Source organism: Taudactylus pleione, unplaced genomic scaffold, assembly GCF_031769625.1.
Source record: "Taudactylus pleione unplaced genomic scaffold, aTauple2 ptg000201l, whole genome shotgun sequence".
Classification (NCBI taxonomy): Eukaryota; Metazoa; Chordata; class Amphibia; order Anura; family Myobatrachidae; genus Taudactylus; species Taudactylus pleione.
This window is the reverse complement of record NW_028284603.1, coordinates 63483995-63505408: the sequence shown is the minus strand read 5'-3', so window position 1 is coordinate 63505408 and position 21414 is coordinate 63483995. Positions and strand designations below refer to the sequence as shown.

At 42.9% G+C, this 21414-nt stretch overlaps 1 protein-coding gene across 1 annotated transcript in view; it reads right to left on the bottom strand.

Annotated features, from left to right (window-relative positions):
- HEATR5B (HEAT repeat containing 5B) overlaps positions 1-21414 on the bottom strand; it is an 88868-nt gene that overhangs the window by 54334 nt on the left and 13120 nt on the right. The window contains exons 4-14 of the mRNA XM_088477431.1: positions 17950-18058; positions 17410-17559; positions 16737-16908; positions 15336-15493; positions 12690-12939; positions 12371-12526; positions 12028-12278; positions 10606-10717; positions 9783-9935; positions 6032-6131; positions 4411-4520 (exon numbers count right to left, since the gene is read on the bottom strand). Of these exons, the coding sequence (XP_088333557.1) occupies positions 4411-4520; positions 6032-6131; positions 9783-9935; positions 10606-10717; positions 12028-12278; positions 12371-12526; positions 12690-12939; positions 15336-15493; positions 16737-16908; positions 17410-17559; positions 17950-18058 (1721 nt within the window). The remainder of the gene's footprint in view (positions 1-4410; positions 4521-6031; positions 6132-9782; positions 9936-10605; positions 10718-12027; positions 12279-12370; positions 12527-12689; positions 12940-15335; positions 15494-16736; positions 16909-17409; positions 17560-17949; positions 18059-21414) is intronic.

The window sequence follows — 21414 nt, the reverse complement described above, 5'->3', positions numbered from 1 at the left end:
CTACTGCAGAGCCAGGGTCACCCTTATTCATTTTCCCACACACCAGGCTATCCGGATTCAAGTACCTTTCAGGACTGACTTTTATTTGTATGTCGGACTTTATCAGTCACATTAGCCTGATGTCAACAGGACACGGATATTATATGGTGCATCAAGACTAATGTACCATATGTACCATTTTTATCCTTTAGTTGTATGGTCAACTAATTTTTGCATCACAAGACATTGTCATTCTAACATTTTAAACTTTGCTATTCGACTGGATTATTTTAATACTTGTTTTCTGATACATTAACTACTGTATCTTCCCCACTTGTCCACTCTCCTTCCCCTTCCTTATGTGTCACGTGTGTTTTTTGTTTATTGCATTCATTTTTCTTAATTTAAATTGCATATAGATTGGTATGCCACGATCAGATCTTCAAATTTAGTGTATTGTGCTAGATGTCTTTATTTTTTTTAATTTTCATTTATCCATTCAGAATTCTTGCTCAGTTTGGTTCACATACATATTTATTTACTCATCGTTGTTATTTCTTATCTTATTCCGTTTATTTCATCTCATTTATTTTACACAACTGTACATTTAGACCGTTCTGTCTGAATTGTACATAACATTAAACGTATTTCTACGCTCTTGATTGACCAGATATTGTCATTATACATATCGTATTCATTTTATTAACGGTTTTCCATTGATTTATGTGGGGAACCACGACAGACATAGGTTTACATTGTGTAGAGTGTTATATAGTTTATTGTTATAGATTGAGCGCCCGCTGGTCTAAGCTTTATGCTTGCTTATTGATGTGTTTACTTTTGGGTTAAGTGGTGACCCGACCATTAAGCTGCTCCCATTTATACTACCAGGCTTGTTGATTAGAGCGCACATACCCTATTTTTACTGTTAAGTGTTAAAAGTTAGCTCGTATAGGCATATACAAAGAGATATCCTGGATATCCAATGATGCCATGAAGTCCCCAGGCTTAAAGGATAGAATGAAGGACCGAAAGGACTCCATGCAAAATGGGAATCCGGAGAAACTTGTTGAGGTGTTTCAAGTGGTGGACGGGTCGAAAAGAACATGGGAGGTGGATCCTGTCGAAAAGTGAGAGCGTAGTCCTGAGACACGACTTCTTTGACCCAAGCATCTGTTGAGGTCTGCCTCCCACCCCGAGGTCCCCAGGGAGGAGGCCCGCCCCATCATGCGGCAGAATTGTCTGCTGGTATGGCAGCTGGGCGCCTAGTAGACCAGGGATGCTTACAGTACCTGTAGGTTTGGAACTTTAAGAGACCAAACCATGATCTGTGGGAAATGATTGACATCTGGCTTTGCCCTGCGCATGAAAGGAACGAGAGACTGAAGTCCTAGGTCTCGGCGTGGTTACTGACGGTAAGAAGGCAGATTTAGATGCTGCCAGCGTAGTCACTATCTTGTCCAATTTCGGAACGAACAGAAGGAATGGGGAAGGGCTTCCAAGGCCTTCTTCGATTCTGTGTCAGCCTTCCAGGTGCGCAGCCAGAGCGCTCTTCTGACTGCAATTGCAGAAGCTGAAATCTTCTAAGCGGCTATTGATTCAGGTATTCTGCCTCTGAGCGATAAGAAGCTGCCTCTCTAACATGCGTCACCAAGGAGACCAGGTCACCTCTGCACATACCAGAAGAAAGCCCCTCCTCCAAAGCGTCTGCCCATCGGCCAACAGCTTTAGCCACCCAAGCCCATGCAAGGGCTGGAAGAGCCAGAGCACCAGCATTAACATAAATGGATTTTAAGAAATTTTCCAATTTGCTATTCGTAGGGTCTTTAAGAGTTGCCATGTTAAGGATAGAAAGGGGGGGGGGGGGGGAATGACCTAATAAGACGAGTAATGTGGGCATCCACTGGGGAAGGAGACTCCCACTTGGCCCTATCCACTGCTGGGAAAGGATAAAAGGTAGCAATGCCCTTGGAAGCCTGAAATCGCCTGCTAGGATGAGTCCGTGCCTCCACTAGGAGGTCTTCTAGCTGCGCAGAAGATGGGAACTCTAACTTATTTCTTCTGTAGCTTAAAAACAGGTGCCTTAGATCTAAGAGGTTGCTCCGAGACCTCTACTAGTAAAATGGATTTTACTGCTCTGATAAGAGCCTCTACGTCTACTGGAGAGAAAGCATCATCTGGGACGGAAGAAGTCTCAACATCAGAGGTAATGGAAGCACTGGCCTCTGAAGACACCTCGGAATCCGAACCTCCACTTGTAGCAGGCCTGCGCCTAGGAGCCCTATCATTATCTAGCATCTGCTGAAAGAACGGGGACAGCTGAGCTAACTCCTGGACCGACTGTGCAAAAGTCTGCATCCAGGGTGGTTTTGCCATGGGAAGCTGTAGCACAGAGACAAGGACAGGTGGGACTGAAACGGTCCTACGGTCTACAAACTGGGTGAGCCTGGAAGCGCACACCGGTTCCAGGCAGGATTCAATGGATGCAGTCACCTGTTGCAGGACCCCAAAGAAACTGACACAAAGGCCATCATGCTCCGGATGACAATAAGACCCTTTATACATGTGCGCAATACCAAATCATCTAGCGCTTTGGTAGTCTTATTTCTGGACATCAAGAGTCGTAGAAATCAACAAATAGTTGAAAATATGCAAAGCGATAAGGGTACTTTGTACATATAAAAAGTAAATATACTAGAGCTGTACTCACCCCTGCAATCGCCTGCTAGGATGAGTCTGTGCCTCCACTAGGAGGTCTTCTAGCTGCGCAGAAGATGGGAACTCTAACTTATTTCTTCTGTAGCTTAAAAACAGGTGCCTTAGATCTAAGAGGTTGCTCCGAGACCTCTACTAGTAAAATGGATTTTACTGCTCTGATAAGAGCCTCTACGTCTACTGGAGAGAAAGCATCATCTGGGACGGAAGAAGTCTCAACATCAGAGGTAATGGAAGCACTGGCCTCTGAAGACACCTCGGAATCCGAACCTCCACTTGTAGCAGGCCTACGCCTAGGAGCCCTATCCTTATCTAGCATCTGCTGATAAGGATAGTGAGCAGAAACCCAGCAGGTACAGGAACATAGGAAAGTACAATTACTTGCATACACACAGACCACTCAATGCAGAAATGTGGGCTAATGAAGCTCAACAACCCAGCTAAAATTAGCAGGAAGGAGCAATAATTCTAGCACAGTTGCTGGGAGCAGGCTATGAAAGGAGACCGAAGCCCAGCTTCTCTCTCCAATGCTGAGACAGGCCATGATGTGAAATGGCCGCTCAGCGTTCAGGAGTAGAAAGAGTAGGATTTAGCCTTGCTCTCACTGGCCGCAGAGGAAAGCACGCACCCGGGTTAGGGGGAGGGGCTACAGGGAAGCACCCTCCTCCCCCTTTTGCCATAACCCCAGGGAACATGGCAGCCCCTACTATTAAGCAGCCCCTGCCCATAAAACCATCCATGGTGGTCTAGTAGGAAGCATGGGTGACAGGGAGCCCCCACTGCCAGCATGTAAGGAGCCGCCTTACCTTCACCCCCGGTAAGCGCCGGCTGCGGATGTGAAGGAGTCCGCGGCCGAAGCCACAATCAACAGTGCTGCGGGCGCTGGGGCGGCATCCTATAAGACGCATTACACTACCCACTCCATAGGCTGAATAAATTAAAAGTCAATAAAGTAACTGCAGGGTACCACATGAAGCAGCCCCCCTATAAACTGGTGCCCAGCTCCTGCCGGCACCACACTCAAACTGAGGTCCAGTGGCTTGGGGCGGGGTATAGAGGAGAGGTGCCTGGGCTTGTAGGTCATTTTGATTAACTAGCTGGTGTACAGACTCTCCCCTCCAGGCTATACCCCTAGTGTGATCCCTGAGAAAGCTCAGCAAAGATGTGTTACAGGTTGAGTCTCCCATATCCAAAATGCTTGGGACCAGGGATATTTTTGATATCGGAATATTCCGTATTTTGGAATATTTGCATACCATATTAAGATATCTTGGGAAAGGGACCCAAATCTAAACATAGAATGCATTTATGTTTCATAGACATCTTATACACAGCCTGCAGGTAATTGTATACAATATTTTCAACAATTTTGTGGCTCAAACAAAGTTTATGTACATACATGAAATTAATTTATGTTTCATATACACCTTATACACAAAGCATGAAGGTCATTTTATACAATATTTTAATAAGTTTGTGCCTTAAACAAAGTTTGTGTACATTGAACCATCAGAAAGCAAAGGTTTCACTATCTCAGTCATGCTAAAAAAATTCTGCAGTTCGGAATATTTGGATATGGGAGACTCAATCTGTATATGAAAAAAGAAAACATGGATGGGAATGACTCAAAATCATACAAAGTGACTATGGATGGGAAATAAAAATGCCTATCAATAGAGATCTACAAACTGGACATAACACTGGTAATGATCTCACCTTCATATGTCTTAGGCGGCAATAGAGCCAATATGTCATACAGTCTGAGACGGACCATAGCGGCACTCGCTTTCAGGTGTGCACCATGAGCTTTAATCACGGAAAGGATACTGCAAGTGGAGAGGGTAGAACAAATCTGTCAAATACACCCACACAGAGATCCTGTTACAGTTTACCAGTGCTGTCCAAGACTTTCCATGAATAAGGTGGCATTTCTGTTGAAGCTATGCGCTCACAAGTCAGACACTACTGAAAAAATTTCATGAATTCCAGAAAACTGGGCTCGGCGTGGGACACCATACATTTTTTAAGCCACACCTAACAAGAGGGACCCAATTGGACCTAGATCTATAATTACAAAAATCAAGTGAACCAATAAAATATATCTGCCCCACAATGGAGCATATAGTTCATTAACAAACATTTCAAAATATAATTTTTTTATTTTTAAATAGAAGCTGTTTAATGAATAAGTTATGTAAATTATTAAAGTAGAAAATCAAAATGATTTACACATTCACACAGGTGACATCTATAGGCCATATATTACAGCTACGGACAAGTTAAGACTTGGGGGCAAATCATATAGGCCTTTGCTGCCCCTTGTGTCATAATCCTACATCATTTGTTACTTGTTGCAGTATCTAATGAAACAAAAGAAAAAAAAAAAATTATATATATGGATCATTATTGTGTGTGCATGTACAGTGGAAAAGTACAGCGTCCATTTTATTTTTCAGCATGTGTTATGATGTACAGACAACTGCACAGCACAATAATGTTAATTTCATTGGTCAATTGATTAGCATGCATTTTGAAGAATGAAGACTATCACATTTAGAACAGGCCGATCCTGAAAGACTGCAAGTGTGCTGTTATTTAAATGACAATAAAGAATATATACAGGCACTGGAAAAATGGAGAGCCCTATAAGTCAAAAATGTGACGAGCAACTTAAAATATATACAAGTGATGGATTATTCCAACACATGGCACCACTACTGGCAGAAACATTGGAAAATCTTTTTTTTTTTTATTTCAAATGTGTCTACTCAGGAACTTACACCTGATACAGCCTTGCTACTAATCAAAGGAAGAAGTCAGATATTTTGAAAATAAGGTTCAAGACTAGTGTATTTATTGTTCAGTAAATACAAAAATCACACACACACACACTTTAGGAAAGTGATCATTTCCCCATATTCATCCTCCTTCTACCATTTCACATTTTTAAACTCTTTTCTCCCAGATGTTAATATTTGCACTCCTCCTCCACACTGCCTTCATTCTTTCCTTTCTCCTCTATTCTTTATCTCACCAAAGCACCACATTCTCCAGTCTTGTTGCTCCACCTGACACTTTCTCCATCCATTCGCTGTCTACCATTCCCTTCTTTTCTTGTCCAAGTTACCTATAGTAATATTGTTTTGGTTCACATTTAACTTTAATACTACGGTTTAATATTTGATTTAGAGTGAAATACTTTTTAAATCTATATTTTATACTTCTATTACTTGTTTAGACTTTTCCGCCTGTTTGACCTACTGTATATAATACGCAACATATTGTTTCACATGTATCTGCACTGCGCAGTTTCCTGGCGCTGTATGTGAATACTTACTGTGACATCATGGTCATAGCACATTCAATGGGGGTCATTAATTTCCTGATCACATCCTCTGTAAGCAGCTCAGGGCAATGAGCAACAAAACTGCGCATAGCTTGAATGTAAAAGAGAAAGTTTTCATGTCAGATCAGTACAACAACAAGAGAAAACAACTAAGCAATTGATAAGTAAATGAACATGACATCAGTAAGCTAACTGCTTGGGAACATTTGCTAAAAAGCCTAAAGAGGTTTCTATGAAGAAAAATCACTTTAGGTCAACTACAATTCCATAGAATCTCAATTTCAGTACAAATGGCACAGTGGTTAGCATTGCAATGGAACCATGGTTTAATTACAACTAGTCAGAAATCAATTTACTAAAACTTCTAAAAATGAAAAGTTGAGTGTTGCCCATAGCAATCAATCAGATTCTACCTATCATTTCTCTATTGCATCCTAGAAAATTATAGACTTTGCTTGGTTGCTATGGCTATGGGCAACACACCCACTTTTCATTTTTAGTAAATCTACCCCTGTGTGTGACGTTTGTATTGTTTAAACTGGGACTGGAACTGATGTGTATTATTTAATATTCTCTGTGCACGTCATACAGTATATGGGTGCTCTATATAATGAAAATAAAAAATTAATTACATGTTAATGAGAACATGCAGTTTAAAAAAAAAATACAGAGTCCGGGGTTTATTTTTCCTTAATGTACACATTACCATACTGTGAATGCATACAAAAAAGGAGAAGGCATTGCTAAATGGGAGAATTAACTTGATATATATTTTTCTTTTCGTGTGTTTAGAACCACAAAAAGACTTCTCATTTGAGTATTTTCACCAAGGAGCTTGGTACAGATGTGTCTTTGCACATCTTTGCTTCAGTCTTGCCAAATAGCTCCTCTCAGCGCACCAGGTCCTGTGAGACTCTGTTAGCGCCGGGCGAGTCTCTGAATCAGCATGCGAAGTGCTACGATGCAGCAGCCACAGCTTTTTTCCATGCTACTTTCTGTTAACAGGCTCAGGGGTCTATGTACTAAGCCAGGGGTGGCCAAAACGTCAATCGCGATAGACTGGTCGGACACGCGACCTGTTGATCACGGTGGACGTCCAAGGGCAGCCAGCAGCAGCCAATAAGAGTCGAGGCAGATTCTTATTGGCTGCTGCACTGCCTATTCCATTTCCTGGCCGCCAGCTGAGATTTTGTTGCCAGTGGGCGCCCGGCAGCTCCTTCCTGCAGCGATGCTCTGCCTTCCGGCTCCCGCAGTGGGTGAAGAGAGAGACATCATGACGTCTCTCCCATAGTGTTGAGCGCGAGGAGCAGTGGGATGGCGGCGGGCGCAGGAGCGGGGATTCAGGTAAGTATAGTGTTGTGTGTGTCTGTGTCTTTATGTGTAAGGGGCACTACTACTGGAGGCACTGAATAAGGGACACTACGGGTACTGAATAAGGGGCACTACTACTACCAGGGCACTGAATAAGGGGCATATTACTGGGGCACTGCATAAGGGGCACACTGCATAAAGGGCACTGATACAGAAGGCACATCATAAGGGGCACTACTAATGGGGACATTGCATAAGGGGCACACTGCATAAGGTGCACTACTACAGGGGGCATAGCATAAGGGGCACTACTACGGGGGGCATATCATAAGGGGCACTACTACAGGGGGCATAACATAAGTGGTACTGCTACTGGGGGTATTACTACTGGAGGCATTGCATAAGAGGCACTACTGTGGGCATTATTTGGATAAAGGGGCACTACTCTGGTGTAATGTGAATCAGGGGCACTATGTGCAGTGTAATGTGAATGTGTGAATAAGATTGTGCTACTGTGTGGAATAATTTGAATTGGGGATACTGTGTGTGATTTTGGCAGGACAGACCCCACACTCCCTGCTGCGAGGCCACGGAGCCTTTTGCATGCCACGCCCTTTTTCGGGGCTCGGTAGATCGCGAAAGGTTTTTAGCTTTGTAAGTAAATTACAGAGTCCAAGAGTCTGACCACCTCTGTACTAAGCCTTTGAATGGAGACAAAGTACCAAGCAATCAGCTCCTAACTGTCATTTTTCAAACACAGACTATAACATGACAATTAGGAGCCGATTGGTTGGTTCTTTATCCCCTTTCACTTGTTCTCTCTCCAAGGCTTAAGTACATAGTCTCCTGAGTTACACACAGATATACAAGTGCTGCATATCTAAGACACACCAGGAGACCTTGCTGATTCATTTGTCGAATCGTTTTGCGACGTAGCCACATTTTCGTCAAATAAAGGTGTCCGACGCTAGCAGAGTTGCACGGGACCTGGTGGATCACACAAGCCAGGCATGTGGCAGAAGCAACAGATATATTACTTCCACAGGTGGGGCTGAGGAAATTCTGCATTAGCAACCCCCCGCATTTATAGATGCAAACAAAAGCAGAACACTCGTGAATCCAGCTTCTTAGCGGAGTTTATCGAGTTTTGTATTCTATTAGTGACTGTCTGCTAGGCTCATCTATTGTCTCCTCTATCTCTCTATAATTAGCTTGATTGGCTGAATCACTGCAATTGCAAGATTATATTATCATCAGATCTATATCATATAGGATGGCTGTCATGTCTCTGATATGTGCAGTGGTACTTGGTACCCCCCCACCCCCACTCCAACAGTTCCCACTGCAGCGACAGAGACATGACAGCTTACAAGAGGACCCCTCTAGGTATTGTGGGACAGGGGTGGTGACACGGAAAGGGACGGAGGATGGAGGCGGGGACAGAGGTGAAGCATGGGCAGTCCCGGACCAGTCATAAGACGGGTCCAAAACTACTAGTTTATACAGTAATACTGTAGAACTAAATTGCTCTTATTTATACAAAGCATACTCCACTTCAATTTCTCAAGTGCATTATGTGTCCACTATATTATTCACACAGCTGGGAAAAATAAATGAACTCTCACTTCAACGATAATATACTCATTCACTATTGAAGTTGGTTGCTAAATATAATAACTGTCACCTTACCAGTCAGCCAAATATATCACTTATTAATAGCACAAAAGTATCACAAAAGGCTTATACTGGTGTGGTTTCGGTGGCTGGATGATGGCATTTCTGGTTATTTTACAAAGTACCACCTGCCATGCTCCAAGGAACAGCTGGGGCTATTCCCCAATATGCAAAAATGTATACAATGAAATAAAATTATCATAAGGTACATAATTCATTTTTGCAAAGGACAATCTAAGTGGGGAAAACAGTGCCAGGATCACAGCTGGTGTCTGATCCTTTTTAAACTAGTTACCAGCTCTGCACAGACCTCTCACTGGAATATTTTCCACTCCTCCCCAATAGGATGTATAATATATGTACACTAAAAAAGTTAACATGTTTGTATACTCTTTGGGGAAAAACAAAATTCTTCTTTGTACTCTAGCAAATAAAAAAGTTCACCTTTTGTATACATACAAGTACTAAGAGGTTATTTACCATTAGAAACTGTTTATTCCATGTTAGTTATTTCATTTATATTGTAATTCACAGAGGAATACTGCACAGGCCATTAGAAAATCCAAAAGCAAAGTAGTGGAAGACAGTTACAACCAAGGGAGTATGTCCCATCAACCAATCAAGCTAATTATAGAGAGATAGAGGAGACAATTGACGAGCCTAGCAGACAGTCACTAATAGAATACAAAACTCGATAAACTCTAATAGCAGGGCAATGTTCTTAAGATAAAAAAGCCCCTTTACAGCAGCTTCGTACCACAAAGTGCTCCAGCGCGGCCCTCCAGGGTCACCTGCCAGGTAAAAGAGTCTCCCCTAGCTTTCTCAGCCTCCAGTTCCTTCAAGGAACGAGGAAACACGTTTCTCCACAACAGAAGCATTTTCGGAAGATGGTAGCGTACAACTGAGGGCCCTGTGAATCAACATTTGCACAGAAAAGATGGGACACAAGAAACTGCAAGGAACCATACAAGTATTTATCATGGGACATGTAAATATAGGCATAATATTGTGATGTTAACAAATGTATAAATTCCTGTAAATAAAACAGTGTTATCTGATGTCATTGCTATAAAATAAGTAAGTTCTGATATTATTATTAAAATGTTTATTAGGAAACCTTGAGAAAGAAATAATGCACCCTTAGCCTAGTATAAATTATTATGCATATCAGAAGTCACCTTGGATTTCTATGACCTATAAAAAAAAGCACTTGGCCTACAGCATGAGTTTTTATTTGGTCATAGACTTCTTCTGCCACTTGTGTGATACCCATATCATTTTATCACATATATAAGCTATTGTATCCAATGCATACTTAAGAAAACAACCACCCAAACATATACGTAAAGAAGATAGGGCTAAATATAGGCAAATACACAAAATCAGAGGGATATAAGTATGGCATATGCTACATGATAAAAACAATACAAGTACAGACTAATGTAAATAACAGATATAAAATGGGAAAGGTATTGGAAGTATATACAGATGGCGTAGCTACAGACAAAGCTAGCAGCCATTATTATTCTCTTATAAGGGCAGTGAATAATTATATTGGGTTTGATCTAGATAACACATACCTAATGTCATCAGAGCCCCAAGCAGCAGCCAGCCAGCCTGAGTGCGCTGCAGTGACAGTCTGCTGTTCTGTGATGCTGTGCGTAACAGGTCCTCAGCTATACTCACAACCATCTGGAAGACAAAGCATAAGCAGGTTTCATATAAAAGGCTTCCATAAATCATAAGGCTGAACTCCAATAGTTCATAGACATTATATTCCCACGTTAGTTGTCTAAGTTAAGCTAATAAAGCAAAATATATTAAATATACAATCAAAAATCACCACACCCAACCTGATGAAGGTCCCTCCACTATGATCCCAAATACATGCTCAATGTAGTTAGTTCTCATACTTCCTAATGGTGAGGACCCAGAAGGTTTCTATAAAGATATACACCGATCAGCCACAATATTAAAGTCACCTTCCTAATATTATGAAGGTCACCCTTGCGCTGCTTAACAACTCTGGCTTGTTGTAGCATGGACTCCACAAGAGCTCTGAAAGTGTCCTGTGGTATCTGGCACCAAGCTGTTATCAGCAGATCCTTTGTCCTGTAATTTGTGAGGTGGGGCCTCCATAGCTCGGACCTGGCTGTCCACATGATGTAAAACGCGATCCATTAAGCCAGGCCACCTTCCTCCATTGCTCCATTGTTCAGTTCTGATGCTAACATGCCCATTGTAGGGTCTTTCGGCAATGGACAGGGCTCAAAATGGGCACTCAGACTGGTCTGCAGCTACGCAGAAAGCCGTGGTCCACTGTGTTCTGACACCTTTCCATCATAGCAAGCCTTCACTTTTTCCGCAATCTGTGTTACAGTAGCTCTTCAGCGGGATAGGACCAGACAGTATAGCCTTTGCTACACATGTGCATCAATGAGGCTTGGGTGCCCATGACCCTGTCGCCGGTTCACCAATTGCCCTTCCTTGGACCACTTTTGGTAGGTATTAACCACTGCATACTGGGAACCCCCTACAAGACCTTCCATCCCATTGGAGATGCTCTGACCCAGTCGTCTAGCCCTCACAATTTGGCCCTTGCCAAAGTTGTTCAGAGCCTTATGCTTGCCAATATTTCTTTTCCTGTGTTTGCAACACATCAACTTCAAGAACTATGTGTTCAATATATGCCTAACATATCTCACCCTGTACAGGTGGCATTGTAGCGAGATAATTAACGTTATTCACTTCACCTGTCAGTGGTTTTTAGGTTATGGTTGATCTGTGTTTGAGCACTGAAAATTCAACAGTATGGATAGAAATTAAAGCAGCACATATCCAAACAAGAGCCATTTACAATTTGTACCCCCATGTACATGGCACAGACGCATGGGACTTATGTCTTGGGACACCCTCCAATGTATTAGTGTGAGTAACAGGAGAGTATAGGCAATCCTTAAAAATAACCTTTATTACATAGGGTTAGTGACAAAGTTACTTACCTTCCCTTTGGAGTGAGGAATTCCCAGGGGGCACTGATGTACTCCTCCAAGCAAAGCAGCCATAGCAAAGCTGTAACCACTAACAGCTTCTGGGGAGTTCTTAAGATTATTGAGCCTCTCAGCACACCTGTCCAGAAGTGGGGTCAGCTGGAAGGGTAGGGCCACAGCAACACAGCGCAAACACCATGCTGCAGCAAGCCTGGCTGCCATGCTGGGGTGCAGGAGCACAGAGGTCACAGTATCCAGGAGCCCTAAGTACAAAAATAAAGTTCAACAAAAAATTCTGTAACACATATCAAAACGTAAGTATGCCTATAAGTATTCTGTGCAAATGTGCAGTTACCTATGGAAGGCTCTTGTATAAGAGGAGATGCAGTGGAGTTCAGGCTTTGAACCAGGCTGCCCAGCTCCTGCAGAGCACACACCATTACATGCTGACTGGCAGAAACATCTGCGGTACCTACTTTATTTTCATTATTTGCATCATTCACAACAGCTTCTGCAATACATTCAATGCAAACAGTGAGATTATTACACAAATAAACCCACTTAAAAAAAGTTTTTCTATGCAAATTTCTATGCCGTGAAGTCACCAAACATATTGTAAATTTAAATTTGTTTTGTTACATCACTAAAGAACAATATATATAAAAAAGTCTTACCCACAGATTTCATTTGTTTGCTAATGGCTTGGCAGATCTCTTTAGCGGCTGCATTTTGAGCCTTCTCCCCAAGCAAACTGCCCACAGTGGCCCGCAGAATAAAGGACACACATCGTCGGGAGTAGACTGCTTCCACATGTGTCTGAGTGGCTCGGGGATGGGACACAAGGTCTAGAACGTGAGAGAGGAACGTGGCAAAATTGCGCTCCAGCCACTGCCCCCCTAAAGCAGTGACAAATATTACATATGCCTGTAGGTAAAACAAAGTCAATGTTTTAGCAATATATACATATATTTATTCTCTTGTTGCAATGTTTCTGTCCCCACCCAACATTGCTTTGCTGTAATTTATGTGCATGTTGTGCCAAGAGTGTATAACATTTATATCACAAGGCAAAAATAGGAAACATCCAAGTCCTGAAATCCTATACGTTAGGTTTTAGGAAGTTAAGTCTAAATTATTTCATTGTCAACGACAAGCTGGCAACTTCCTCTGTAACTGGGATCACTGTACTAAATAGGCTCCCCCCACCCCCATACTCTCTAAATGTTTTAGTTCTATTTGTCAAAAAGAGTTTAATAGGGGAAAATAATTAATATTTCCCTAAAACTACTTTTTTTTTTTTTTTTCTTTCACTATCCGCTTTCTCTTTCCAACCTCTTCATTCTTCTCACTCCTTCGTCCCGTCCTCTGGTCTGGATCTCATATTAACGTGTATGGGTACTATCTGTACAATGTTTGCATTTGCTTAACTGCAGAGGTTTGTTTTGTATGCAAGTATTTTAGAATTCATTTTGCGGTTTTTAATTTGTATGTTAAAAACTCATTGTGAGGATCCTGTGCTATATGGCCTGACTCCTCTTCACAGTAGCACCAATACACCATATTGATGTTTCTAACTTACAAATGCTTTTATACCAAATTTACTGCATTTAGGCCCTCATTCAGAGCCGCTCGTAAGCGGCCGCTCGCTCGTTCTGACCGATGTTCGCACATCTGCGCATGCGTACGGATTTTAATACGCATGCGCGAACCAGTCAGTGCGGGCGAAAATCGTTTGTTCGCTATATAGCGAATGCCTGCTATTTTGAGTGACAGAGGGAAGCGTATGTGGGTGGTAACAGGGGAAGGTGCTTGAAAACGGGGGTGTGGAATTATATCGCAGGCGTGCTTAAAGGTCAAAACAGGCGTTTTAAGGAAGTGCATAAATAATACAGCAGCGTCATTGACCACGTCACTTGGTTTTTTTTACTCCGAACTGCTCGCAAAATAGCGGTTGAAAAAAACAGCCACAAGAATAGCAAGCAGTTCATACGCTGTTCGATGTACTCGATTAATCTAATAAATAGCGGACATGACGTAGGATGCGAGCGGCCAGGGGGCGTATTTTTCAAGATTCCAACCGCAAGTTTTGCTCGCTCGTTCAGACTTAGAGGCGTGAACAGACCGCAATTAGCGAACGGATCATTTGAATAGCCACCCCTTGTTTTAGAACGAACGACCGCAAATAGCGAGCGGCTCTGAATCAGGCCCTTAGACACCAGTAGCTACAGGTGACAACTGCAAAGTGTACAAAACTCAAGTAATGGCATAAGCATGAAAAAAGTCATCTTTATTCAGCCTTTTAAAAGAAATATCATAGTCAGGGAAACCAAACAGTCCACATGATACAGTATGAGCTAACAGTGCCCTTAGTCACAGAAGTATTTGTGCTAGGAGTCAACTCATCACCCATATCTCCAGCTACCAACCTGATTTCTAACTGAGGGGGAGATGTATCAAACTTTAGAGAGAGATAAAGTGGAGACATTGCCCATAGCCCCCACTCAGCTTTATTACTGTCTTTTTATAAACCGTGCTCAATAAATGTTAGCCGGAAGCTGATTGGATGCTATGTGCAACTTCTCCACTGTATCTCTCTCAAAGGCTTGATACATCTTTAATACATGATTAATAATCACACTTAGAAGATACACAGGAAAGCCAGGCTCATGAGGCATGAGCAATCTCGGTCCTGAGGCTGACTGCAGTGCAAGTACACTTGAAGAATTAGCAAAATCCATTAGAATACGATCAAAGTAATAGAAGGCCTGACTCAGAGGAGTAAGCAAACCCGATGGTTTGCGTACTACCGCGATATTATAAGATTGTCACATGCGCTGCTCTTCAACTGCGAGATCTCTCGTAGTTCCCCAAAGCAGCAGCCTGATTGATAGGTTGCTGTCGTTTGGGGGAAGGGCCGGTCTCTGTACCAGAAAATGCCCCCCCCCCCCCCCTCCTCCGTTTTCTGGGAGTGCCGAGGCCAGGGTCTGCTTCTTCTGGCGCAGACTTCCTGGCCTTGGCTACGGAGCTGTGAAGGGCAATCTGAATAGCCTCAGGGTTACTCAGATTGCGGACGGTCTCGCAGAAGAGCCAATTCTGTGTCTTAGGACTCAGCAATCGGATCTGCAATGCTGTCTTGAAACATCTATTTACACCAGACGTCTCCTGCTGTATTAGCATATTAGTTGTACCGTAATGCACAGCCGCATCCCTGTAGCTGTGCACTACCGTACAATTCTGGATCATTTGTGTGTAAAAGCCTTTAGACCTCATAAACGTAAAAATAAAAAAATATCTAAAACACAAAAAAGTCTATGGCTGACCTGTGTCACACCAACTCGCACTTCACGACTGATTGATCCTCCACCCTTTAGCATTTCTCCTCCACTCTTAAGGAACCCAGAGCCTCCACGAAGAAAACCGGTGGCCATCAGCTCCAGTACCTCTTCTAATGTGGCTTTCTTCACATTCTGACGCATCACTGTAGTAATAAAAAGAACACACTACAAATGATGCCAGGTAAAGAAGCTATATAAGTAAATATAGGACTGTTGTAAAGAACATATTTTCAGTAAACACAGAACTCTTCTATTCTATTACAGAGAGCAGTTTTAAATAGTTACAGAGTATCCAAATACGAAGGGCAACAATAGAATGTATTTAAAATAGTTGCAATTCTCAGGGCCAGTGCTACTATTAGTCAAACCTAGGACGTTGCCTAGGGCGCAAATTGTTACTAGCTGCCTAAAGCCGGGCACACATTTGACGACCTGTGTACCCGGCCGACGGCAGATGCAACGAACATATGGTGCGGTCCGTTCACGCCACACGATATGGCGAATGACCGCACGATATATCGTTACCCCGCCGCATCCAAATGCATGGGGGCATGGGGTTGTCAGTCATATATTCAGATCGAGCAGCATGTACGGCCAATCTGAAGATGAGACAGACGACCCAGCAGGAGTCCACATAGTGCATACACACTGGGCGATTTGAACGATTTAACGTTCCGATCCATTGGCAAACGACAAATAGTTTAAAAAATCATCCAATGTTTACCCAGCTGAAGACAGTGGATGAAAGACAAAAGTTCACTCATCTAGTGCTTTTAAGGCAACCATTGCTCACCCACAAAGTGACCGCCGTAGAAGGAGAAGCAGGAAGCAGTCTCTTACATGTGAAGCTGTCGGTTGCTCTTCCTCAATGTCACTGTTTAAGCTGGGAAAGTTGCACTTGGATATGTCAAAGCTAATCACCATGATTCCAATCTAAGAAGCAGAGTATGCCGCCCCATCTCCTGCCCTCCTACGGTATGTGAGCGGTGGGGTGCCACCAGGACTTGTCCAAGCACTGGGCACTGCTTTATAACTACCTTTATAACAGGTTAATACGTTATAAGGTAGAAATTGTGGACAAATACAAATTGCAGTAAGTACTATTCTCTTATTCACTCCATTTTATCCTGTTTTATGTATATTATTGTACGTTAATTTTGTTCAATACTGTTATAAAACAAAAAGATCTCAAGTCTTCCAATCCTTATAGTAATATTGTAATTGGTTTATAACAAAAACTGTCCCCACTCAGACATTATAAGCACCAATTTGTATATCTAGGATTAATCACTTGCAGTTGCTATGACAAATAGTTGTTGTCCTTAGATAGACTATAACAGTAGACCAGAGCTATTTGTATTTTAGCAGAATTGCTGTAAAACCTACCTGCTGCCTGTTTGGGCATTAATGCTGTAGCCATAACCGTTCCCAGAAGTTTAGACACTGCAACTCTGACGCCATAGTTAGAACCTTCTAGTGCCTTGAAACAAAGCGTTGCTACATTCTCTAGCTCAGCAGTCCACATAAACACGGCCTCACTCTGAAGCTCCAGCAAGCACTGCGGAAACACACAACCTACTATATGGATATGCTTTCAAGAACTTTTTCTTTTTTTCAAATTCATGGACAGACTCCAAAATTCCAGCCCACAAATATTACATTAAGTTCTCCTGCAGTTTATATATTATATTATATACATACACACTATGGGAAAACAAATCTGGTTATTATTTCCATCCTTATATAAGAACCTTACCCCCCTCATCCTAGTAGTAGGTTCAATAAGTAACTTTTGTTTGATAATTCCTGTGCCATTCTCATCTGCCAGGTATGAGAATCTAAAATGAACAGGCACAGGATGGACAGGGGGATTACTTTCTCACAATGTCCTACAGGTGCTGTATATTTTAAGGATGTTTTGCATCTCACAGCCAAGCGTTCAGTAGAAGACAGTAATTCGTGTTTCAGTGATATGGTAATTACAATATACTGTATATATCGTACACACATACATGCGAAAATAATGTGAAGGAATGAAAAACATTGCTACAGAATTTACCTTCGCTACAGCGCAACGGACAGCCATGGACCTGTCTGTCAAAAAGGATCGTGTGTTCTTGTAAATGTCCCTGTGGCTTGAAGCTGCAGCCCCTCCAAGACCACTAAGCACTTTCTGCAAACTCATTAGGATTTCACTGCGTCCCTGCGACTGGACAAAAACACACACAATACATTTCTCAACTTGCAAAATTAAATGTTTTGAAAACTTGGGAAGATTAACCTGGCTGGGTCTATTTGATTTAATCATAGTACAAATGTCTTAGTTACGATCCCCATTGAACTTGCTGGGAGCGGAGTAGTCACAGCACTATTGTGAAAATAGTAAACGGTGACCCCCCATCCACAAATGTTTCACCATGCAGCATCAAATGATACCCATGTAAATTAAGGAACATACACTCATTCAATGACAAAAAAAGATATCTTTATTAATTAACAGTTGAAAAGTAAAAGTACCTCCCTAACTAGTAGTCTGACAATATTTGCAGTCTAACTTGTGTTATATTACAATCCTGCTAGATGGCAAAAGGTTACTTACCTCAGCACTCTTCAGGGACTTTAGCAGATTGTTTACAGTGTCATGAAATGAGCTGCCCAACATCCTGCCCATCTTTTCATAGAATGCTCCTACACATGCCACAGCGGCCCTGGAAGAAGGCAGACAGTCACAGTCAATGCTTACTTTAATGTGAATCCTTATTAATGGCAAATTAGTACTGTGCTATATAGTGTACCGTTTTAAAAGGGATTTTCCATCGGAACAGCCCAGTTTCCGAAAACCAATAATAGAGACATTGCAGCGAGCATCTTCTTGATGTAAATTTACTAGTATATATCTTGTTACATAAAACAATGAAAACAACATATATAGCTACACTACAGCTCATTAAATTCAATACAATCCCAGATTCATACATTTCTCTGTAAAGGATGAACTGGATGCGTGTGTTTTGCACAGACATGAGGCCACCTGCTGTGACTTGCAGGTGCAGCATTCCCCGCTTAGCAACACCCCCTGGTCACAATACCATGCCCCTAAGCACAAGACCACCGTGCGCAAACCTCCCTCTTCCTGATGTAAAGAAGTTGGGAGGTATGCCAACAGCCGGATAATGTCGTGATCCCTGAAAAAAAAAAAAACATATAACGCCCGCAAGGTCACGAGGTGCTCATAATGATATCAGATACATGCCGAATGCGGTTTTGAAACCGATTCGTCAACACATACACAGTGGAAGAATTCCTATGATCACCTTGTATTCTGATACTGTGAACACTTGTGAAAACGTGTAAAGTGGTCTCATAAATGGCTCCCAGGAAGAAGTTATTAATCGAAAAAATGATCTGCCATAGTCGCTTTGAGACATGCAGGGCATAGTTTGTGTGAAATTGCTCACCTGGAGAATGTTTCTACTGGTGGCGTGCAGTGCGCACCTTCAAGAGATACGCCGTAAACAACAATGTATGTGATTGCCTACAACCTGGACAACCTCGAGTAACCACAAAACAGGAGGAAAAGTGTATCAGAGTGTGTTTCAAACAGGACAGATTCCAAACAGCTTGTCAGATCCGTGCTGCTCTGATGGAAAAGAGGAAGAAAGGCATGTCAATCGTGACCATTAAATGCAGTCTTGTAGCCAATGGCTTGAAGGGATGTGTTGCTGCATGAAAACCATTGCTTAGGCCCATAAATAAATAGAAGAGGCTATTGTGGGCAAAAAAGCACAGAAGCTGGACCACCAGTTAGTGGAAGAAGGTTCTTTTCAGAGACAAATCAAGGTTTGAGGTGTTTGGGTCCAAGAGGCGCAAGTTCGTTCATCGTGCGACAGGTGAGCACATGCTTCTTGCTTGCATTCAGCCCACGGCCAAGCATGGGCAAGGTTCAATTATAGTCGGGGATGTTTCGGTGGTGGTGCGGCTGGTGACTTTGTAAAATTCAACGCAGTCATGCCATACCTTCCAGTACCTGCCTTATTGGACGTGGTTTCACACTACAGTAAGATAACGACCAAACATACATCCAGTCTTTTTAAAAAGTATGTTCAGTCAAAACAACAACAACAACAGATGCTGAAGAACATGGCTGGGCCACCCCACAGAGTCCTGATTGCAATCCAATTGAACTCCTTTGGGACCATCTGGACAGGTGAGTTCAAGATGTGCAAGTAACGAGCCAAAAACACATTTGGGAGTTGCTACAAGATAAGTGGGCTGCAATCGAAGCTGAAACTTTAGACAAGATGACCAATAGTATGCCACCGTTTGCACTGCTGTGATTACCGCTAAGGGGGATATGTTCAGTAACCCAGCACAGGGGATGCCGGAGCTTAGAATACCTGAGTCGGAATCCCGACACCTAGCAGAATCCCGGTGCCGGTATCCCGAAGGTAAGTAGCGCGGCTGAGTGGAGGATTAGGTTCAGGCAATAGGGAGGCAGTGTTAGGTATCCTAACCCTCTCCCTACCCTATCAACAGGTGTCGGTATCCTACCCTGTCGGGGTGCCAGTGTCGGGATTTTGACCGCCGGGATCTCAAGCGCTGGCATCATGTACCCATCCCTCGCTAAGAGTGGATACTTTGATGAGAGAGAAAAAGTTAAGGAAATCAAAACTTAATTTATTGAGAGCAGTACAATAATGAGTGTCTGCAGGCAACATTGAAGGTTGGTTGAGGTTCCTTGTAAGTTTGGGGCTGCATTTCAGCAACCTTGTTTATGTGTGTCGTAAAGAGCCCCCAGAGAAACAGTGCGGCGTAGAGAAAAAGTCTTGTCCAAGGAAATCTGCAGAGGTCAGCACATCTAGCAGAGCCAGGTCATCCCAGTCCTGGGAAGCCGACAAGAGAGGAAAAAAACAGAAATACAATATCCTATCCTGGTGGAAGCGAAAGGCCAAACAAGTGTCGGCTGGAACATAGAAACTTTACAGAGAATTGCTGTATCATCATGGAAAACGAGAAAAGGCAGCTTGCAAACCCTAAACACAGAAACATGCTGAGTTGAGGCTGTGAGGGGAGAGAGCAGGAAATGTACCCACTGTTTACTTAACCACAGATATGTGGACAAGCAGTAGTGGGCAAACTAAAGATTACATGACTGTGACAGCCCACTGGGTGAGTGAATCGCCTTCATCATCATCAGCAGTATCTAACAAACAATGCCAGCTCATTCAGAGGCAGGCTACTATGTGTATCACTGGCTTCACTAAGCGGCATACCGCTGACAACCTCTTAGAAAAACTAAGGTATGTCACAGTAGCTCTTCATGTTGTCTAGGGAAGCAGAGTTTCTTATGTGAGTGACAGGCTGGCACCCGGAGGAAAGGAGAGGATTAGAGAGGGAAGGCGATGGCCATAATTGCTGCTGACTCTACAGCACTGACAGGGGTGAGTGCATTGCCAGAACCGAGACATCCTTCAATCCCTTTTGTGGACTGCAGTGGCTTGTGCCCTTAGGCAGCTGCCTAAAAGCTGCCTAATAGTAACACCTGCCCTGGAACTGCCACATGTTTGTGCCGCCCACTGCTGCAGCTCAGTCAGCTAGCTAAGTCCAACTTTTTGAACTAATTGAAGATCCACTGAACGGAAAGACTCCATTGAAGCCTGTGTGAGAGCCAATAGGACTAGGTTAAGATTCCACCCCACCACACGAGGACGAAATCGTGGTGGAAAACGCACCACACCTTGCAAAAAGGGATTGGAAACAAAAATGGCAGCTGCTCAATCAATCTAGCAGTACTAATCAGGTGCATGAAAGGGAGGGGTCATACTAAGTAGCAAAAGGAGGGGGATTTAACCCCCTATTGTACCTCAGCACACTGAATAATACCTGCAACAATATATGAAGACTATATGGTCATAGAAATTCAGAGATATTAGTTCCATGTATTTGCAAATACATGGGAGGCTGCTGGGCCACGTCACGGCTTCTCTGTTACCAGCAGTCCCTAACACTAAGGGGTTCACGTCCGGGGCGCAGTGCACCCCAAAAATCGTCCAGCCCAGGACCC